We start from the raw sequence: 21,146 nt of genomic DNA, 5'->3' as shown, positions 1-21,146 counted from the left end.
GCTATAGGTTAGTTTGTGTGTACTGGTGGGCTGTAAGGTGGGTGTGTGTACTGGGGGATTTTGAGAGAGAAAGAGAGAGGTGTGTGTGTTTGGGGAGGTGTTCAGAAGTAGGGTTAGCATATTTGCTCCCCCAAAAAAGAAGACACGTCTCGCCCACACCACAACCCTGCCCTGCCCCCACCACACCCCACCCTGTCACATACCACCCCACCCCTTTCACAGCCCCACCCAACCCCTGTCTCACACCCCATAAGGGTGTCCTATCCTCCCCTCTCCTTACTGTACTGCCCTGATGGTCTAGTGACCTCTTCGGTGCAGGAAAGAGCCCCCTCTTTCCTGCCCGGAGCAGCTGCAGAGTGTCTTGCTGCCTCCCGTACTGGCGCCAATTCAAAATGGCTGCCGAGAGTGACCTTGCAAGACTTTTGAATCAGCACCGGGACCGGAGGCAGCAAGAGGCAGTCTGCAGCTGCTCCGGACAGGAAAGAGGGGGCTCTTTCCTGCCCCAAAGAGGTCACTAGACCACCAGGGCAGTACAGTAAGATAAGGGGAGGAGAAGATAGGACACCCCCTAGGCCCACCCGTTTGTCCACAAATCCGGATAGACGGGCAGGCTGGCAAAACCCGCTGGGTTGTGTCCTCAAAAGGAGGACATGTCTGGGTAAAACCGGACATATGGTAACTCTATTCAGAAGGCTATGGGTGCATGTGTCAAGGAGGATGAGAAATGGGGATGAGTGTGCTGAGGGGGGTGGGGGTGGGTTGCGATCGAAATCAATAACTGGGTGTTATCACTAGACTATGGCAAGAAAGAAAAAAGTTGAGTGGAGCGGAGGCAGAAAATACTGGATATTGAATCTGATGGAGGAATTGACAAGAAAAGCTTAGGGAAGGGTTCAAATAAAGATCTGGCATGAAACTGTTGGAAGGGGTTGAACCTAAGCAGTAAGAAGGCTAGGGGTGCTGTCAGGATAGCTTTTATGATGAAGGAATTCTATACACACACACAAAAAAAAATGTACCAGCTTTTAAAATATTGTCCACAGAACTTTAATTTTTTTTGTGCAAAATTCCACAGGAGTACCTGCTGCACTCAGCATTACATACTTAATGGTTTTTACAACCCACCTTTTTTAAACATATCATGAAGTAATTTCCAGGAAATCCAAATGAACTGACATTTTTCAGGGGTGAAAACCACCATATGAGCAATGTCCCAAGGTTAGACAAAGCTCTCATTTAACAGTCAGTGCACATTGTCAGGAGTTATTTGTTCACAACAAAGCTTTCCAATGTCTGTACATTCACTGTAGTTTCTAAGATCCTGGCTTCTAGGAAATGGATCACATGGCAAGTTAGCTATTAATCCAACCCTCCCCCTCCCCAGGGTATTTACAGAGAACTGGATAATCATCTTATGCATTTGCTCTAGTGAACAGAAACTGAAGTTTTCCAGTGTTCTCAGTTTCCTGTATCTACAAATCCAATCACCCTTTTTGATTCCCCCTTGAGCAAATACACTGTTCAGCATAACTTAGGTATAAATTAATTTCTAAATTAATAACTGAAACAGAAAAGGTTTAAAATAATCAGATTATTATAAACATACCGCGCAAGGTGAAGAACTGCTTCTACTATATTAGATCCTTCCTTTGCACTTGTCTCACAGAACAGTGCATTATATGTCTGGAAATAGAAAAAAAATTACAATCAACATGAATGCTTGATTAACCCATAATGAGGGCAATTCTATAAGAGGACACTTATTTTTAAGCTCGAAGAATAAGCCTATTCGGATACTATTCTATAAAGGAAAGCAACAGCTTTACTTTTCTATAAAGGATACTAGTGTAACTGGTTAAATGTGTGTGTATGTTTTGTGAATGAGCACTTATGCCAGTCATACACAGCTGGTATAAATGGTTGCACCTAGATTGGGAAAGCACGTGCATAAATCATAATATTCTATAATTTACATGTGTGTGCTCACCCATGCTAGAACATAAGAATATCCAATCCAGGCCACAAATACCTGACAGAATCCCAAATAGTAGCGAGGTTCCATGCTACCAATCCCAGGGATAAGTAATGGCTTTCCTCATGTCTACCTCAATAGTTGTTTATGGATTTTTCCTCCAGAAACTTGTCCAAACCTTTTTAAACCCAGATACGCTAACTGCTTTTACCACATCCTCTGGCAACAAGTTCCAGAGCGGAACTATTAATTGCGTGAAAAAATATTTTTTCCTACGTTTTCAAAGTATTACTATGTAACTTCATGAAGTGTCCCTCGTCCATAGGTGCCCCGTATAAGAGGCTTGCCTAGCTGCGACCTTCCCCGCCTGCCTCTTCTTCCAAATGTCCCTATAATCCAAGACTCCCGTCCCGCTGGATTCTGCCACTGCTTCTGTTGAGCAGCTGCAGGAAAAAGCACTGCGTTGAGCCGCTGCTTCTCTGAACAACCATCATTAGAACAAAAAGAAGCGTGGGGTCGCAGCAGCCTTCAGGTGTGCGCTGTCAACTCTGCTGTCCTCTGCCCCCACTGACGTCAATTTCCTGTTCCGGGAGCAGAGAACCGGGCAGAGCAGACAGCGCATGCCTGAAGGCTGCTGCGGCTCCGCGCTTCTTTTTGTTCTTCTGCTGTAAAGAGGCCCGGAGGGAGATAAAATGGCTGCAAATGGTAAGGGAAGTGACTGAGGATGCTGGAGGAGAGAGGGAGAGAAAGTGGAAAAGTGCAGGGGAGAGCCAGGGACATGCAAAAGAGCAGGGGAGAGCCAGAGAGACGATGCTGGATGGAAGAGGGGTACAGAGAGAGAGAGCGAGATTAGTGGAAAGGTGGGGCGAGAAAGAGGGGACATGGAAGAGAGCAGGGAGAGCCAGGGATATGGAAAAGAGCAGGGAAGAGCCAGAGAGACGATGCTGGATGGAAGAGGGGTACAGAGAGAGAGACAGATTAGTGGAAAGATGGGGAGAGAAAGAGGGGACATGGGCAAGAGAGAGCGAGAGAAGCTGCTGGGGAGAAACTGGGGGAGACCCTAGCTGTCAGATGGAGAAATGCTGAATGAAAGGAGGGAGAAATGCTGAATGAAAGGAGGGAGAAAGAGGGAAAATGCTGGAAGGAGGGGGCAGAAAGAGGGAAGACACTGGACGGAAGGGTAGGGAGGGAAAGAGGAAAGACTCTGGAAGGATAGGGAGAAAGAGGACATGCTGAATGGAAAAGGGTCGAGAGAGAGAACTGTTTAGACGGAAAGGGAGATACAGGGAGACAATGTATGGAAGGAGAGGGAGACAATGGACGAAAGGATTGGGAGAGAGTAATGGGTAGAAGGATGGAGAGAGTAATGGGTAGAAGGATGGAGAGAGAAAGAGGGATGACACTGGATGGAAGGGTAGGAGAGAAAGAGGGAAGGTGCTGGACATGGATGGAGTGGATGGCAGGGAAGAGAGGAGAAATGTTGGACAAGGATGGAGGGAAGGAAAGACAAAGGAAAGAGATGCACACGGATGGAGTGGAAGGGAGAGAGGAGAAATGCTGGACATGGATGGAGGGGAGGGAAGACAGAGGAAGTACATGCACATGGATGGAGGGGAGGGGAGAAATGCTGGATATGGATGGAGGAGAAATTGCTGAATTTAAGGGCTGGATCGGAACACTTTGAGGGCAGATGCTGAAACTGGAGAAAGGATAGGGGACAGGGCTACAGATGGTAGACAGGACACATAAGGACACAGAAGGATGGTGGACATGTTGAGAGAAAAAATATCAAATGGAAAGAAGACACTGGGACCAAAGTGAATAGAAAAACTAAATGATCAGACAACAAAGGTAGAAAAAAGTATTTTATTCAGAATTTATTAACTGCAATATGTCAGCTTTTGGAAATGTGTGATATTTTGCAGTGATATTTTGCATGTAAGTTTCAATTTTTCAAGTATTGCTACATGCTGAGTCTGACTTCTTGAGGTAACTTTCCAGTTTTGCCTTCATATCTGTTGTGTCATGTGTTTTTCATGTGTAATCAAGGTGCAGTATTCTGCTAGCGTGTAGTATTTGCAGCCCTTTTTGTTTTTTGTTTCACTAGGTTGTGTACTGGTGTTTTAGAGCCCAGTGTAATTACAGTGCTGCCTTTCCACGCATAAGGTTGTAGCTCGTCCTGTCCTTGGAATTAGTGCTGTTACGGTTTGGTAAGGTTATGAGTGTGTTTTTGCACAAGTTTGTGTATAGTGTTTTGCAGTGGAGAGATTGTGTATTGGCTTTACTGAGGTGGCACCAGTGGCGTTCCTAGGGGGGCTGACACCCGGGGCGGATCGCCGATGCGCCCCCCCCCCCGGGTGCACGCCGCTGGGGGGGGGGGGGGGGGGGGGGGGGGGGTGCCGCGCGCCTGCCGGCTCTTCATTTTCATGCTCCCTCTGCCCCGGAACAGGAAGTAACACCTGTAAAAGGGTGATTTGTGGCTCTACATGAGAATTGTGATATTATGATCCCTTGTTTCATATTGTTGACGGTCTGCATTTTCTGTATGGGTGGTATATTGGTGTATTAGGGTCTGCCTAGTGTTATGGTACAGTAAGGTTATGAGTGTGTTTTTGCACAAATTTGTGCATATTGTTTTACAGTTGAGCGATTGTGGTTAGTATATGCTTTGAGCAACCACTTTATTCTTTGACATATGATACATATCTAATATCTAAATTTAATAAAAGGTATTGTGACTTATTTTTACTTATTTTTTTTCTGTGTGTTGCCAATTGTGGATATAAGCTCGGCCCCTGGCTCCACCCCTTACCCCGCCCCCTTTAGCCTCCCCAAACAGTTGGGCCACCGACCGCCTATGCCCTCGTCTTTGCACTTTCTGAAAGAGTAAACAACTGATTAATGTTTACCTGTTCTACTCCACTCAAGATTTTGTAGACCTCTTTCATATTCCCCTTCAGCCATCTCTTCTCCAAACTGAAAAGCCCTAACCTCTTAAGCCTTTTTTAATATAAGAGGAGATTCATAATAATAATAATTTTGATTGACTTTCTTTGAATCTTTTCTAATTCTCCTCCACCCCACATAAATGGTAGAATACTGGTTTCTTATAGAATTACCCCAATATGATCTTTTAAATAATATTTCAGCCTCAATATTTAATATAAAGAATGAAACCCCAGGAGCTCCTTTTTTCATTATTATTAATCTAATTATATATTTTGTAATGGCTCTGGAGCTCATGGTGAAACACCACAAAAATGATCTGTCTTAGAGAACCCAATTTAGAATTGTGAATAATTAATGGATTTGCAAAACTTTCCAACTCTACTTCAACTTTTGAAGTGGAACTATCCATAAGTTGGTATTACATAGAGTAACCTAATGGTTAGTGCAGCAGGCTGAGAACCAGGGGAACTGGGTTCTATTCCCACTGCTGCTCCCTGTGACTCTGGGCAAGTTAGTTAACCCTCCACTGCTCCAGGTATGAAAGACTTAGACTGCGAGCCCACTAGGAACAGAGAAAATGCCTGCATATAATAAATGTAAAATCACTTTGGTTGTGCCATAGAAAGGCTGTATATCAAATCCATAACCCTTAACTTTTACATAAAAACCGAGAAGATCAGATCTGGCCTGAAAGAGAATGATTTTAAGTATAATTCACACCTGTGCTAATAGGTGCTGGGAAAGAAGCCTCTAACTGTATAAGAAATGCCATCTCAGATCTCAAAAGGGTGTCATGAACGGGACAAAAAAAGCAAGGTCAACCCTAAGCATGGTAGAACAATGCATGAGATAATTAACACAATCAAGCATCTAAGCTATTTGACTACACAAATGTTAACAGATGTTTATACAACTAAGCAATAAATGGAAACTCACCAGCAAGGGCTTTATGTACACAAAGGAATTCTGACAGCACAATGTAGTTTTATATTCATAGTTACAGAGACAAAACAGTTTCCCTTACTCCTGTTGATTGTCCCTCTTCTACCCTGAATTAAATGAAAGGCCCTGTTCAGTACAGTCTTAAGAGTCTCCTTTTAGAAAGGACATGGCGATGGGAGTTGAGACCTCAGGACAAGACACCATGCCTAGCAGAAGAAGAGATTTCATGAAGCTGTAAGTGGGTGAAAAAAAGCTTGCAGTTTTTTCCTCGATGTGAATGGGAACAGTTTTGTAAAACCATTGCCTTTAAGAGCATCCACTTCCCTCTCCCTAAGAAAAGCACCATACCCCACTGGTAGCACTCCAATAGTCCTCTCTCTTTCTCACTCACATAAAAGACCCCGTGACATCACAACCCCCCTCCCAATAGGACCACCCCGATCCCAACCTGGCTCTTACCAGGGGTCTCTGGTGGTGTACTTGGAGCAGGAGGGATCCCGAGTCACTCTTGCAGCTCAATGTTCAAAATACACCTATGATCTCTAGCAGTAGTCCTGCTCAGGGGAGCACAGGGGAGGGGGTCATCAGAGGGGTCTGTGTCTGCCTCAGAGAAGGAGTAAATGCCAATGTATAGATTTTTTTCATATCCATGTGTATTCCCCATGGAAAATGGGGAATGCACGCAGGTCCACCGAGAGGGGAGAGCAGGGGGGGCTAAATTCCCCAGGCCTGGCTTCTGAGGTGGGGCCCGGTGCCGGCAAGCTTCTTCTTGCTTCTGCGACTGTCTCTCTCCTGATGCTCCTGCATGCTGGGACCTGGATGATTGCATTAATGCGATAACCCAGGTGACCCAGGTTATTGCGTTAATATAATCATCTGAGTCAAGGCACACAGGGGCAGGAGACGACAGACAAAGGAAGGTTAGGGGTGGGGGCCCGGATGTGGGAGTGGTGGCGCAAGTGTGTGTGTGGGGGGCAGTGCGGCCGGCAGTCTAGTTTGGGGGGGGGGGGGGGGGCGGTCTTGCCCCAGGCCCAGCTGTATCTCTCGGCAGCCCTGAAAGCACGTTGATAAGTTAGGCCCAATCAAACCATGCCTCGACATCTAAACATAGTGTGGATCATCAAGGGTAAGTAAAAGCTTTCTAAAATTGTATTTACATACGTATCAGCTACTATTTACTTATAAGGATCTTTCTAAAATAAAGGTCTATGTCTCAAAAATTGCCACGTTTCTCCAGTGTATTCTGGTGCAGCAAAGTTGGAAACACAGAATTCCGTTCCATGATGAACAGCTGCTGGATAATAGAAGTTATTATAGCAGTGATTCTCAAAATAGATACATGGAATAGACTGTACAGGGGAGCATGATATGCTGCCTCCCCCCTCATGGATGAATTATGATTAAGAAAATAAATTTCAAGTAGTACAGGATGGCCAAATTACTTTACAATACCCTCACTAACCTTGAATTTATTACAAAATAGGCTCACTTCACTGTCTTACTGCTGTATGTACTAATTTAAGTGTTGGTCTTGTAAGAAGCAAAGTTTAAAATGGAAAGACCTGAAATAGCCTATCAGTAATGGATTTTTGGCAAGCTTGGAACAGATAAAGAGAGTGCTGGTAGAAAAATGGATGAAAGATGAACGGCTGGAGGAGCTTATGTTGTATGTATATACATTCTTATATATAACCCATCTACCCAAAATGGACAAATCTCAACTGGGCACAGGGGACGGGCCATTTTGATCTCTGCCATCATTTATTATGCAAGTTTGTTATAAATAATTGTAGTATGTTGGATTGCAATTTTAAAAACGCTGAATTTTGCCATATATTTATAAAAGGAAGAGGGTTTGAAAGTATACAAAGAAAAAGAAAAGCATGACCTAAAAATATTAAGACACATAGGGCTCCTGTTTACTACGCTTCACTGTAGGCATGTTAACTTTTTAGCGTGCACTAAAAATTAGCACATGCTAATGATAAAGACACCCATTATATTACTAATCTCTCTCTTGAATAGTCATTGTAGAAACTCTGTAAACTGTAAGCAGTTAATGAGAGAATTAGCACATGTTAAGTCAATGAAGCAGCTTGACAGCGCACAGCAATTGCTACATTAACATAGAATGGGGCAGGAAATGCATGAGAACTGTGCTTCACACTTACAACATAAGGTGGCATATGGTACTAAGTGCATCAGCGCTATCTGCAGTGTATTAAATATCTGCTAAGTGTATTTTCTCCGTTAACCGCATGGGAAGGTGATGGGAACATCCTCAACAGTTAAGACAGGCTTTGACGTTACCATGTGGCAATTCTGGCAATTATCATATGGTCACTGCAAAACTTTACTGCACTTTAGCAAACAATCCATTTAATTCTGGAGTTCTTACGTGTATTTTAATAAGGTGGTTTTGAGAAAGAGTAGGACTCAAGTCTTGAAAAAGTGAGGACATATTCCTTGGCAAGCAACTTCTGGTGATATGAAGCCCCTTTTGCATAAGGCATCTAAGTAGAAACTAAGGGCCAGATGCACTAAACTTAACAAGCCAGCAACGTGGTTTTTAAACTACTTCTAGCCAGTTTAGCACGCTTAAACCGGGACATGCACAAAAAGGGTTCTCTGAGCCATTTTCCTGTCACGGCAGCAGCTAACGAAAACGGAACGCAAACTTATTATAATGAGATAATTTCTATTATAATGTGAATGCGATGTGATGCACTACCGTTTCTGACCCCATACACAAAAGCAGTCCATACCTTTACCATGGAAATTTTAATGGGAGGTGTGGACCTGCCGGTGCTTCATTATTGCAAGTAGAAGAAGGGGAGAAAAAAAGGCAGGGAAGACAGAGCACACACACAAAAAAAAAAGTATACCAGTTTACATGCAGCTTCTTTGCGTGTATGAAAGCCGTGCCATATGTTTCTTTTTCAAATGACATTTTACTGCCAAGAAATTGGGGGGTGGGGGGGGGGGGGGCAGTACTGAAATGTAAAGCATAAAAGTAATGGTGACTTAAAAATGCAAGGAAGACAAGGGTCCATCAAAGAAACAGCGTCTGTGGGAAATGGGCTTGGTTCCACCCCAGCTGTTTCTGCTGCTTCCTTCTATTGGCCGGCTGACATCCTAGAATGCCCATCTCCCTAAAGATGGACTCTCATTGGCTGGCTGCTGTTCCAACTCCTCCTCCCTGCAGGGCTTCCCTGATGACATCACTTTAGAAATGTGAACTGATTAGATCCGAACTTCCTGGTGTCCCCCTCCACAGAGAGGGGCTAAACCAATTGGACAGCATGAACCTGGGATGTCCCGCCCACTCATTACTGAAGGGAGACACCAGGAAGTTCAGATCCAATCAGTTCACAGCTCTAAAATGATGTCATTAGGGAAGTCCTGCAGGGAGGAAGAGTTGGGACAGCAGTCAGCCAATGAGATGGGCGTCCTAGGATGTCACCCAGCCAATAGAAGGAAGCAGCACGAACAGCTGGGGGTGGAACCAAGCCCTGATGCTGCTGATTCCTCACAGAAGAGCCGAGAGCAGCAGAGAGGTTTTTCCCACTTTTTCCCAGCAGCAGGAGGCAGGGAGCTCCAATACAGGTATGCCCATCCCAAAAAAAAAAGCGCTTTTGTGTTTGCAAAAAAAAAAAAAAAGGGTAAATCTACTGCTATCATACACGCAGCTTGTCTGCGAGTAAGAGAGCCATCTGTCGCATGTGCAGAGCAGCCACGCATAGTGATTGTTCTGCACATGCTCAGTTCACTGACTTGCTTCCCCCATATCGCATGCAAATGAGCTGGGTTGCAAAAGCAATGAGCAGCTCATTGGCATGCAATATTCTTTGTGAATCCCTCTGTGTTTCTAAATTGGTAAATTTTTACCGATTTGGAAACGCAGACGGATCCTTAACGGGACCTCTGTGCATCTGGCTGTTTGACATCAGGTCAAATTAAAGAGACAGCTAAGGGAAGATAAGATACAGGTCTGTAAAATAATAAATGAAGTGTAATAGGTACATGTGAATCACTTGTTTACTCTTTCCAAAAGTATAGGAACTTGTAGGCATGAAAAGAAGTTCCTAAGTAGTATATTTAAAACAAACGAGAGAAAATATTTCATCACTCAATGTGTAATTAAGCTCTGTAATTCATTGTCAGAGTATGTGGTAAAAGCAGTTAGCATAGCAGGGTTTAAAAAAGGGTCTGGACAAGTTCCTGGAAGAAAAGTACATAAACCATCATTAAGGTGGACCTCGGGAAAATCTATTGCTTTTTCCTAGGATATGTACTACTACTACTACTACTAATCATTTCTAAAGAGCTAATAGACGTACGCAGTGCTGTACACTTGTAGCATGAAATCTATTTTACTAATTTAGGACCTTGCCTGGTGCTTGTGATCTGGATTGGCCATTGCTGGAAACAGAATACTATCCTATTATGGCAATACTTACCTTTTTTTTTTTGTTGTTGCAGCAAAGCTTCTTATAAAGTATGGGCAAGGACACAGGCAAAATGTGTATTTGCCAGCACATACAATGTTAATATTTATTTCATAAGTATACATCCTACAAGAGCAGGGCTTATGTGTAAAGTGTCAGTAAACACACATGTAGGTAACAAATTCACAACATATGGAATTTACCAGATTTCTCAAGAGAAGTCAATTAAGAAGCCCAGTGAAATAAAAGGTTTTTGTTTGTTTACGGTAGTGTTAGATGCCACTGAAATATGTATAATTTCCACCTGATCACTAGTGGCCACCCCAGGCCTAAACAAGAAGGTAGCTGTCACTTAAGTGTGCCTTGGAGCAGGAATAACTTGTGACAGAAAAGCTTTTAAAAATACATATGTACTGCCATTATAAAATGGGAAATATACATGCAGCTTTTATGGACAGCTCAAACCACACCCAGAACATGCTTCCTTAAATCTATACATTTCATAGAATATATATATATATTCTATGAAATGTATATATATATATATATATATATATATATATATATATATATATATATATATATATATATATATATGGTTTGGAGATTTGTCAAAGGTTTCTTCAATTAATGTTACATTTTCTACAGGAGAATCTCTTAAATTTGAAGGCAAATCTAGAGTTCCAGGAATAATTTTGGATTCAAAATTGACTTTTGAATCTCAATGAGCTTGTGACGACATTTTATTTCAATCTCTGACTTCTTACAGCTATAAGATCATTTTTGAGTCCTGTAAGTTTCAGGACCATTGCCTAAGCCATCTTAATTCCGCAATTAGATTACTGCAATTCCTTATAATGTTCAATGAATCTGATTTATTTTAAATGTTTTTATGGTTTAGGACCTAAAAGTTTAATACAACTTTTAATATTTCCTGTTAATAGATCACATTTCAGAGGTGCTCAAAGACTAACTTTAGATTTTCCTTCAATGAAAAATGTAAATTATGGGTCTATTTAGGATTGTTCATTGATTGATCATAGGGCTAAAATATGGAATGGAATCCCAGTTCAAATTTGTTGAATTTCATCATATAATCTTTTCCATAAGGCACTTAAAACACATTTGTTTTAAAACCAACAACAGTCAATAATTTTTGGATTAGTTTTAGGAGGATTTGTTTTGATTAACTGTATAATTGTGTAAACTTCACTGTATATCCCTTCTAATGTGAAGTTGTTTTATCTTTATGTAATCCCTCTTGCATCCTCATGATTAAAGATGGAATATAAGCTGCATAATACAATACTCATGTAAACAGTGACATTGTAAAATCAGTATACAGGCATAAGTGCAGATGATGCCATTTAACAAGTAGATGCCACACAACTGTCTTAAAATGACCCCCAACCCAAGGTCTACTTATCAAAGTAGGCCCAACCCTGGATGACAAAACCTTGTTATAGGTGTAGCTTATTCTGAGCAGTGAAGGCAATACATTTTCCTCAGCCACTTCACAATAATACATTGATTTAATGGGTTAGGCATTCCTATTATTTTTTTTCTCATTTTATCAACAGTTGTATGCATTTAGAACTGAAAGACATGCTTTACATTCTCCACTGAAAACAAGCAAAGCATTTTGCAAAGCACAGTTCTCAAATTTTGGAATATTCTTATTTGAAACAACATTATAAATGGCTGTAAAACCATGAGCTACTTTATTCTGAACCACCACTTAATTTACCATGGCCAGCTTCTCTCCATAGCTTACTGGAACACATTTTTGCCCTTGATCTGAAGCCACCAGGCGAAGGTCTGCCTTGTTTCCCACCATCATAATTGGAATATTTTCATGAGTTGCATCCTATCATGAAAATACATACAAATGTAAAACATTCAGATCTGAGCCTGAACAGAAAGTAATATGAATATGAAAATGTCAATAGATTTGACAGAAATAATTCAAGTATAAAATGAGATATGCATTATTTAAAAAGAATCACACAGTCTTTTACACACTTTTTTTTTTTAGTTAGTAAATAAAAAGTATTAAAAATAGCTGTTTCCTATCTATACAAACAATCCTTCCTCTGAAGCGATCATTCTAAAACGCCGAACAGATTTCAGGGAACACCAGGAATCCTAGCAAGAAACAAAGGGGTCCTTTTATCAAGTCACGCTAAAAAGTGGCCAGTGCTGGTGTCAGCATGTGGGTTTTCCGCGTACTGTGGCCACTTTTGGCATGGCGATAAAATGGCCATGGTGCCATACTTTTTGTAATGGTCACACACTAATTTCCCTATTAGTGCATGGCCATTACCACCACCTATTTAGGAGGCAGTAAGGGCTCCCGTGCTACGCCCATGCTAATCACGTATAGTGCAGTAATGTGTCCATGCAACCCAGTTAGCGAAGGAATGCCTACTCTCCCGTCCATGGGCATGCCTCCCACTCTGGAAAATAAAAAATATTTTCCAGTGCAGGACTGGTATGTGCTGAGTAGGAAACTACCATTGGACACCTCAGCACATCCCACGTTAGGCCTACTACACCTTAGTAAAAGGGCCCCAAAGTTTTTACATATTTAAAATTCCACAACGTTTCTCTTTCTAATATCACTATCTTTCTTTCCCTTTGTCAGATATATCCAGGGAGTCCCTGCCTGCCTGCGGGATAGAGGAACATTTCCAACCAGGCCACCTTTGGTAATGTTAATTGGCTAGCAAAGGTCCATTATAGAAACAGCAACTGTTCCTCCCTCCCTCGGCCTGAGTACACCATCTGTGTGGCACAATCAAGTTTGATCATCCCCAAGGAACAGAGAATCAGCTCTATACTACATCTTGAGCCAAACAATTTCATAATTCTTAATGGGGGGAGAGGGTCTCCCTACACAGCAGAGGAATGCTGCCACATTTTCCCATTACCCCTCCTCTTGTTCCCTTAGGAAGGAACAGCTCGCTGATACCTAAGCTACAGAAAACATTGACTAAGGAGGAGGGGAGTATTGCCTAGCATAAGAATACCCCACACTTGATCAGAGGAACCTCAGAAAGGATTATCTGAGCTTGAAGAGAACTCTACACACTGGATCCATCAAGCAACATCTGAATCTGTTATAGCCGTATTCCCCTGCTTTCAATGTTAAACCCCATAATTGGTAGGTACTAACTTTGCAGGCAAGCAACTTCATGTTTTATACTGATTAAAGTGACAGAACTGCAGGACATATGGGGTAAGGAAAAAGCACTGTGAGTTAAACTGGTAAGAGGGAATGGAAAATGTATTTACATTGGTGTGATATGTAGGCCTCCTTCACAGTCAGAAGAAATGAATAATTGAAGACATTCACAAGATAGCTAGGAAAGGTGATTTTAATATGATGGACATTGCCTGGAGCATCCCTACTGCGGGGTTGTCTAGAAGCAAGAGGGTCTTGGATTCTCTACAGGAAGAATTGTTCCAGCAATGGATAACAGAACCCACGCAAGATGGAGCTATTCTAGACCTGGTGCTTACAAACAGGAAGAGTGTTTCTGATGTTATAGTGGTAGATCATTTGGCATCTAGTGATCACCAAATGGTATGGCTCAATATTACAACACAGGAGGAGAGGGTTTATTCAAGATTGCAGGTCATAGACTTCAAAAGAACTAACTTTGCCAAGACGGCAGAATTTCTCAAGGAACAGTTAACTGGATGGGAACAGCTGAAGAAAGCAGAACATCAGTGGGCAAAACTGAAAGAACTTATTGTAAAAACAATAAACCTTCACATTAGAAAAGCACATAAAAGTAAGAGGAAAAGGCCGTCACTGTAGAAGTTGAAAAGGTAAAGGAAAAATGTTAGCCTTCACAAATTACAAGACACTCAGAAAGAGGCAAAAATATCTGGAAAAGCTAAGAGTAGCTGGAAAAGTTGTCAGGAAAGCAAAGATGCAAATGGAAGAAAAAGATAGCTGATATGGTAAAATTGGGAGACAAACATTATTTAGATATGTAAGTGATAGGAGGATGTGCCATAATAGCTTTGTAAGGCTCAAGGGAGAGGGGGAGGAATAGGTAGAAGCTTATAAGGATAAAGCTAAACTGCTTAACAATTATTTCTGTTCTGTGTTCACGGATGAAAGGCCAGGGATAGGACCACAGAAAATAAATGCTAATGGGTATAGATGTGTGGTAGACCAGGATCATTTCTCAGAAGACTGCTCGTGAGGAGCTAGTTAAACTAAAAATAGACAAAGCGACAAATCCGATTGATTCCTTTGAGTGGGTGACCAAACAGCTGGACGTGGGAGGGACGCTAGATGTGGTGTACTTGGATTTTAGCAAAGGCTCTGACACAGTTCCACACAGGCGACTGATAAATAAACTGAGTACCTTCGGTATGGGACCTAAACTGTGTGACTGGGTTAAAAACTGGTTAAATAGAAGGAGATAGAGGGTAGTGGTAAATGGAGATTGCTCCAAGGAAAAGGATGTTATCAGTAGTGTACCACCAGCGTGTTTTTTCTAGCAAAAAAGGTGCCGGTACTCAAATGCCAGGCCACCCCTTCAGGGGTGGGGTGATTACTGAGGGACCCACCCCACAATAGCCAGGCCTCCTGCAATCAGTCACGGAACCTATGGCAAGGCAGAATTGGTGTGTAGAGCCTGAGCTCTTTCATTAAAACTTGGGATCCATGGGTCAATTTTAGCAGACAGTGGAAAAGGTGCCGGTACTCAGTACCCCCAAGTACCCTCTCAAAAAAAGCCCTGTGTACCACAGGATCAGTCCTTGGGCCGGCTCTTCTTAACAACTTTGAGAATGATATTGCAGAAGGACTGTTTAGTAAGGTTTGTCTCTTTGCTGATGATACCAAACTCAATAATAGGGTGGACATCCCAGAGGGTATGGATAGCATGAGGAAGTAGCAAAGCTTGGCCCAATAATTGGCAATTAAGATTTAATGCTAAAAAATGCAAGGTCATGCACGTGGGTTTCACAAATCCAAGGGAATGATAAAGTATAGGGGGTGAAGCAGAGGCATACCTGAACTGCGGCGGTAGGGGGGGGGCCAGAGCCAGAATGAGGGGGCACATTATAGCCCCCCCCCCCCCCCGCTGCCATCACCAACCTTTGCTGGCGGGGGACCCAACCCCCGCCAGCCGAGGTCCGCTTCCTCCTGCTGCTGCCTTTAAAAATATTCTTTCAGTTGGCGGGGACCCCAACCCCCGCCAGCCGAGCCGAGGTCTTTGAAGTTCTTCTTCGTCCTCATGCTGTTCAAAGCTGCATCCAGTTTCGGAGTCTGACGACGCAGCACATTGTACGTGCAGGACGTCTCCTGCTCGTACAATGTGCTGTGACGTCAGACTTCGAAACTGGATGCAGCTTTGAACAGCATGAGGACGAAGAAGAACTTCAAAGACCTCGGCTCGGCTGGCGGGGGTTGGGGTCCTCCGCCAGCTGAAGGAATATTTTTAAAGGCAGCGGCAGGAGGAAGCGGACAGGAGGGGTTGGGGTCCCCCGCCAGCAAAGGCTGGTGATGGCGACAGCGGTGGAGGGTTGATGGCGGTGGGGGGGGGGGTCCAGGGAAAAATCTGCAGGGGCCCAGGCCCCTGTGGCCCCACGCAGATACGCCCCTGGGGTGAAGTACTTATGTGTACGAAAGAAGAGCGAGACTTGGGAGTGATTGTATCTGATGATCTTAAGGTGGCCAAGCAGGTAAAAAAGGCAATGGTCAAAGCCCGAAGGATGCTCGGATGCATAAGGAGAGGGATGACCAGCAGGAAAAAAAGAAGTGATAGTGTCCTTGTATAAGTTTCTGGTGAGGCCCCATTTAGAGTACTTGTGCAATTCTGGAGACCACACCTACAGAAAGATATAAACTGGATGGAGTTGGTCCAGAGGTGGTTACAAAATTGGTTGATGGTCTCTGTCATAAAACATATAGAGACAGGCTTATGAACCTCAACATGTATACACTGGAAGAGAGGCAGGAGAGAGGGGATACGATAGACACATTTAAATACCTCAGTGGCATTAATGTACAAGAGGTGAGCCTTTTTCAAAAGAAGGAAAGCTCTGGAATGAGAGGATATAGGATGAAGTTAAGAGGAAACAGGTTCAGGAGTAATATAAGAAAACTCTTTCATGGAAAGGGTGGTGGATGCATGGAATGGTCTTCCGGTAGAGATCGTGAAGACAAGGACTGTGTCTGAATTTAAGAAAGCACAGGACAGGTACATGGGATCTCTTAGGGAAAGGAGGAGTTACGCCAATCTTACACTGCTCCACCAGTATAAAATTAGTATCGTTTCAGGCAGTGTTCTTCTTGGGGCCGCTGGACTCTACTGGCAGTACCTGTACTGTGACCATGGGGAGCTGCACAGAGGCCAGATCAGCAGAAGAAATGGAGGACAATTGAGGTAGTCCCAGAGAAAAGGGCTTGATGGAACAGAACATGCTTGGATAAATTTGAGTGGTCTCTACCAGTTAGAGGTTTTTTTTTTGGCTATTCAGGAGGAGTGCAGCAACCAGGGTCAGTATTAGAGATGCAGGGGCCCAGGGCAGACACTTAAGGAGGAACATCAAAGCTCATTAGCTGGCTATGTTCTCTTTTGGGAAGGGTTAGGGTCCCCTCTAACATGGGGGTCCAGGAAGTTGTCCTGGTTGCAACCCTCCCCCTTAACATCAGCCATAGCTGCAACCAACAGCAGCAGCACACGTGCTTGATCAGAGGAACTTCAAAAACGCTTCTCGGAGCTTGAAGAGAGCCCTGCACACCAACTGAAGTATATCCCAGTTGAATTTCTACTTTAAAATAAGCTAACATTTTAAATGCACGTTATTGTTTTAAAATAGACACCAAATCCTACTTTACTTTTAACTTTGGAAAAGCATTTGGAATTGTTTCTTTGTTTAAAAGAACTACTATAACCTCTACAAAATCATGTTTAACAACCTCAAAATGTATACATTGCAGGAAAGGAGAAAGAAGAAATATGACAGAAACATTCAAGTGCTTCAAAGGTATACCTGATGAGTAGAGGCAAACATTATTCTGTAGAAAAGGACATAATGACTGAACAGGGTAAAGGCAGAGATTGCATGGGAAAGCCTCTCAATACAGCAAATATAAAAGTTCAAGGAAGAACGGGACAAGCACAAAATTCTTAGTGGTGAAGAATTTGCAGGATAGCAGGCAGGAAGAAAGGACATAGGAGATGTAGCTTGTGCTCTTTTTGGCCTACTGAATCGGAATTACTGCTGGGATTCTGATCCCATAAACCTTCATTTATAACTACCAGGTAATTTTCTCCTCTATTTTATTACACCCACCTATTATTTCTAGCTTGGTAACTGCGACAACAGTCCTGAGGCTGGAATCCAGTATCATGAGCTAATCTGGCCATCAGATGCTACATTTAAGGATGACTATGACTCCTCTTTCCCATTTAGGGCCTATGAACTCTGCCTCCACAACAACCTCAGTATCATCCCTGGCCAACCTAGGAACTGCTCACCAGATAAGTGCCACTGAATAATCCGTGTGTTTATAGAGTCAACCTGAAAAAAATCTGAATCAAAAAGTCAGACTTCAGAGAGCATGTTCCATCTGTGGTTTTATTTCCAGAATTTAAGTCCTTACCTCAATCGTATCTATCCATTCCCGTACATTTAGAAAGCTCTTCTCACATGATACATCATAAAGCAACAAGACGCCATCAGCTCTCCTAAAGTATGACTTTGCAATACTTCGAAATCTTGAGGGAAGGGGGGAGGGTAGGAGAGAAGCAAAATTGTTTGATTAAACTAATTATAGCAAAGTGTGACACTTCTGTTTGCTGTTCAGACTTAAGGGTAGATGCACTAAAAAAAACCAAGTCATTAACGTCGGTTTTAAACTGGTTCAAGCCAGTTCAACGAGCAAGTAGTAAACAGTACCATGCAGAAAAGGGCATTTTCCTGTCACAGTAGCAGCTAATGAAAACGGAATGCAAATGATCCAAAGGCTATTATAATGAGCTGCACTACCGTTGCAAGGCTATTATAATGAAATGCACTACCGTTTTCCTTACCGTGGAAAACCTAACGAGAGGTCTGCCCGGGATTTTTTCACCTCTAAAGACTTCTATAAAATTAAATTTAAAATATAAAAAAAATCGGGGGGGGGGGGGGGGGGGGGGGGGGGGGGAAACGTCCAAGCACTCGTCAGGGACGTCCTTTATGGACGCCCTTCACTCAACAACAAAAAAAGGATGTCCCTGACGAGCACTTGCATGAGATGGATGTCTTCCTGCAGCTTTTGTGATGGGCGTCCTTTTTGGACATGTTTTTTCTTACCTGCCTGAACTGACCAGAACCACAGTTGTCTCAACAGCCCCTGCAAGGTTGTTTTGAGCTCGCACCCACCCCCCCACCCCCACACCCATAGGATCGGGACGTGCGAGGATGTCCAAATCAAACCTTTTTGGACGTCCCACCCTCCAGGTCTCTCTCAGCCAATCACAGCACGTTTAGCTGTTATCAGTATCAGCTAAACGCAATGTGATTCGCTGAGAGAGACCGGGAGGGAGGGACGTCCAAAAGGAAAGTAAAACACGTCCAAGGATGCCCATCACAAAAACTGCAGGAAGACGTCCACCTCGTCCAAGTGCTCGTCAGTGACGTCCTTTATGGACGTCCTTCACTCAAAACAACAACAACAAAAAAAGAACGTCGCACCCACGGCCTCTCAGCCAATCATAGAGCGTTTAGCTGACACCAGTGACAGCTAAACATGCTGGGATAAGCTGAGAGAGACCTGGAGGAGGGGCATAATCGAGCACCGGCCGACTGTTTTCCAAGTGAATAGAGAATGCAAGTGAGCTACAACATGCAGCTCATTTGCATTCCATTCCCTTGATGCATGGCTGTTCCCTACCAATTCGCTATGGAATCGGTAAGGGAAGGGCTCTTCCGACAACTTTAGTGCATCTGGCCCTTAGAGTAGAAGTGGCCAACATTAAGTTCCACTTAGATTTCTTAATTAGGTAGTCAGTAAAAATTCTAAGTAGGTTTAGTGCCCTCTCTCACTACACAAAAAATGGATTTCTTTAATAACTGTTGAAAACACAACAGATGTGATTAACTCTTGTTTAGTAACAAGCGTAGTAGTAGTAGATGCATGCAAAGTACCATCTACTTACATCCTTATTGCCAATCAAATTCAATTTAATTTTATTATTTTCCAACATCTTTATCTGCATTCAGGGCAGTCACCAGGATTAAAATATTCAGAATATTTACAATTTATATACCTGCCTACAGAGCAAAAACACAAACTGCAAGTGTTGGTTATAAGTTTTTTCATGTTGAATGCAAACTTAGGAACATTCTGAAACAGTGGCATAGCTACGTGGGGCCATGGGGGCCTGGGCCCCCCAAATTTCCTCTGGGCCCCTGGTTTTGCTAGCAGGGGTCCCCAACCCCCGCCAGCTGAAGCCTTGTCCAGCACCGGTCTCCGGCACTGCTGCGTTGCCTGCCCTGCTCTGTGTTCCCCAAACATCCAGCACGCTCCTTTTAGTGAAACTGAGCATGCTCAATTTCACTAAAAGGAGCACACAGGACGTGAGGGGAAGACAGAGCAGGGCAGGCAACATGGCGGTGCCAAAGACCGGCGCTGGACAAGGGTTTAGCTGGCGGGGGTTGGGGACCCCCACCAGCCAAGGTATTTGCTGCGGCAGTGGGTGGGGAGTGACAGGGCGGCAGACCAAAATGTGCCCCCCACCCACCGCAAGGTCTGGTTACACCCATGTTCCGAAAATATTCAAAGCATACCTTTTGTTATGAACACATACAGAAGGTGGTGGGGTAAGGATACTGGTATATTTTCTGGAAGTTGAGTATAAAGAGTATAATAAATATAGGATTTCTGTATGGTACTAAGCACTGAGCCATCTAGCCAGTCTCAGATCTGTTTAATGAAGTTCATTCTTACTGCAAAATTCTCTGAGAAGCTGCTGATCAGCGCATATCACTGTTATCCTAGTGGCCTGAGTACTTGATGTAAGGATGCCATGCTCCTCCAAAGCAATGTACAATGAAATCATGTAATGGCCCACAGAAGTACAAAATAAAATAAAGTGATAATTGTGAATAAAAACTTTATAACTGTATAAAGAGATGGCAGTTTCTGAAGGACATGGGGATTTCTTATACTTCCTGTATCTATCAATGTCCCCAGGATGATTCAAATATAGAGTGAGGTTTAATATTTATGAATTTATCTTCACCTTTCTTGGCCTGCCGTATCCCATAGTTGTAGAACTGTAGGCTCCCCATCAACAACCAACGTCTTCATTTGAAAATCAACACCTTTATTAAAGTAATAATAATAGTGTCAACATTTGCGTTTCCTGTAATGCTACTATTTATGATGAAAGAAAAACAAGGAATATAGTTGAGTAAATGAATGGTTGACTAATTTCTGTCAGAAGACAACTATAGTAATCAGCTCCAGTAAACAATACAAACATGATTACTTAGGTGCATTCAAGGTTGTTTAAGAACTTAATTAACCAATAAAATTGTTCCATTCAGAACTAACTTATTCTTACATCTGCTTAAGTACAGAGCTATTATATGTACTGCTGAATAGGAGTCAAAATGAGAGAATGAATTTCAGGTCCATTTACCAAGGCCATAATGACCAAAACGACATTTCTGCTCCATTTCAATAACAGTAACAGATATAGACACGCATAGATATTCCAGTACTGAGCTACCAGCATATAACATTTTTACCCAGTTTATAAACCTGCATTTTACTCATTCTGAAACTGCTATGATACAAAGTTAAGTCTGAGGTC

The 21,146-nt window shown here is 42.9% G+C and overlaps 1 protein-coding gene across 1 annotated transcript in view; it reads right to left on the bottom strand.

Annotated features, from left to right (window-relative positions):
• Positions 1 to 21,146, bottom strand: part of RASEF (RAS and EF-hand domain containing) — a 257,435-nt gene that overhangs the window by 12,303 nt on the left and 223,986 nt on the right. The window contains exons 13-16 of the mRNA XM_030193700.1: positions 20,571 to 20,652; positions 17,945 to 18,059; positions 12,059 to 12,178; positions 1,607 to 1,683 (exon numbers count right to left, since the gene is read on the bottom strand). Of these exons, the coding sequence (XP_030049560.1) occupies positions 1,607 to 1,683; positions 12,059 to 12,178; positions 17,945 to 18,059; positions 20,571 to 20,652 (394 nt within the window). The remainder of the gene's footprint in view (positions 1 to 1,606; positions 1,684 to 12,058; positions 12,179 to 17,944; positions 18,060 to 20,570; positions 20,653 to 21,146) is intronic.

Source organism: Microcaecilia unicolor, chromosome 2 (assembly GCF_901765095.1).
Source record: "Microcaecilia unicolor chromosome 2, aMicUni1.1, whole genome shotgun sequence".
Classification (NCBI taxonomy): Eukaryota; Metazoa; Chordata; class Amphibia; order Gymnophiona; family Siphonopidae; genus Microcaecilia; species Microcaecilia unicolor.
This window is presented reverse-complemented; position numbering and strand designations above follow the sequence as displayed.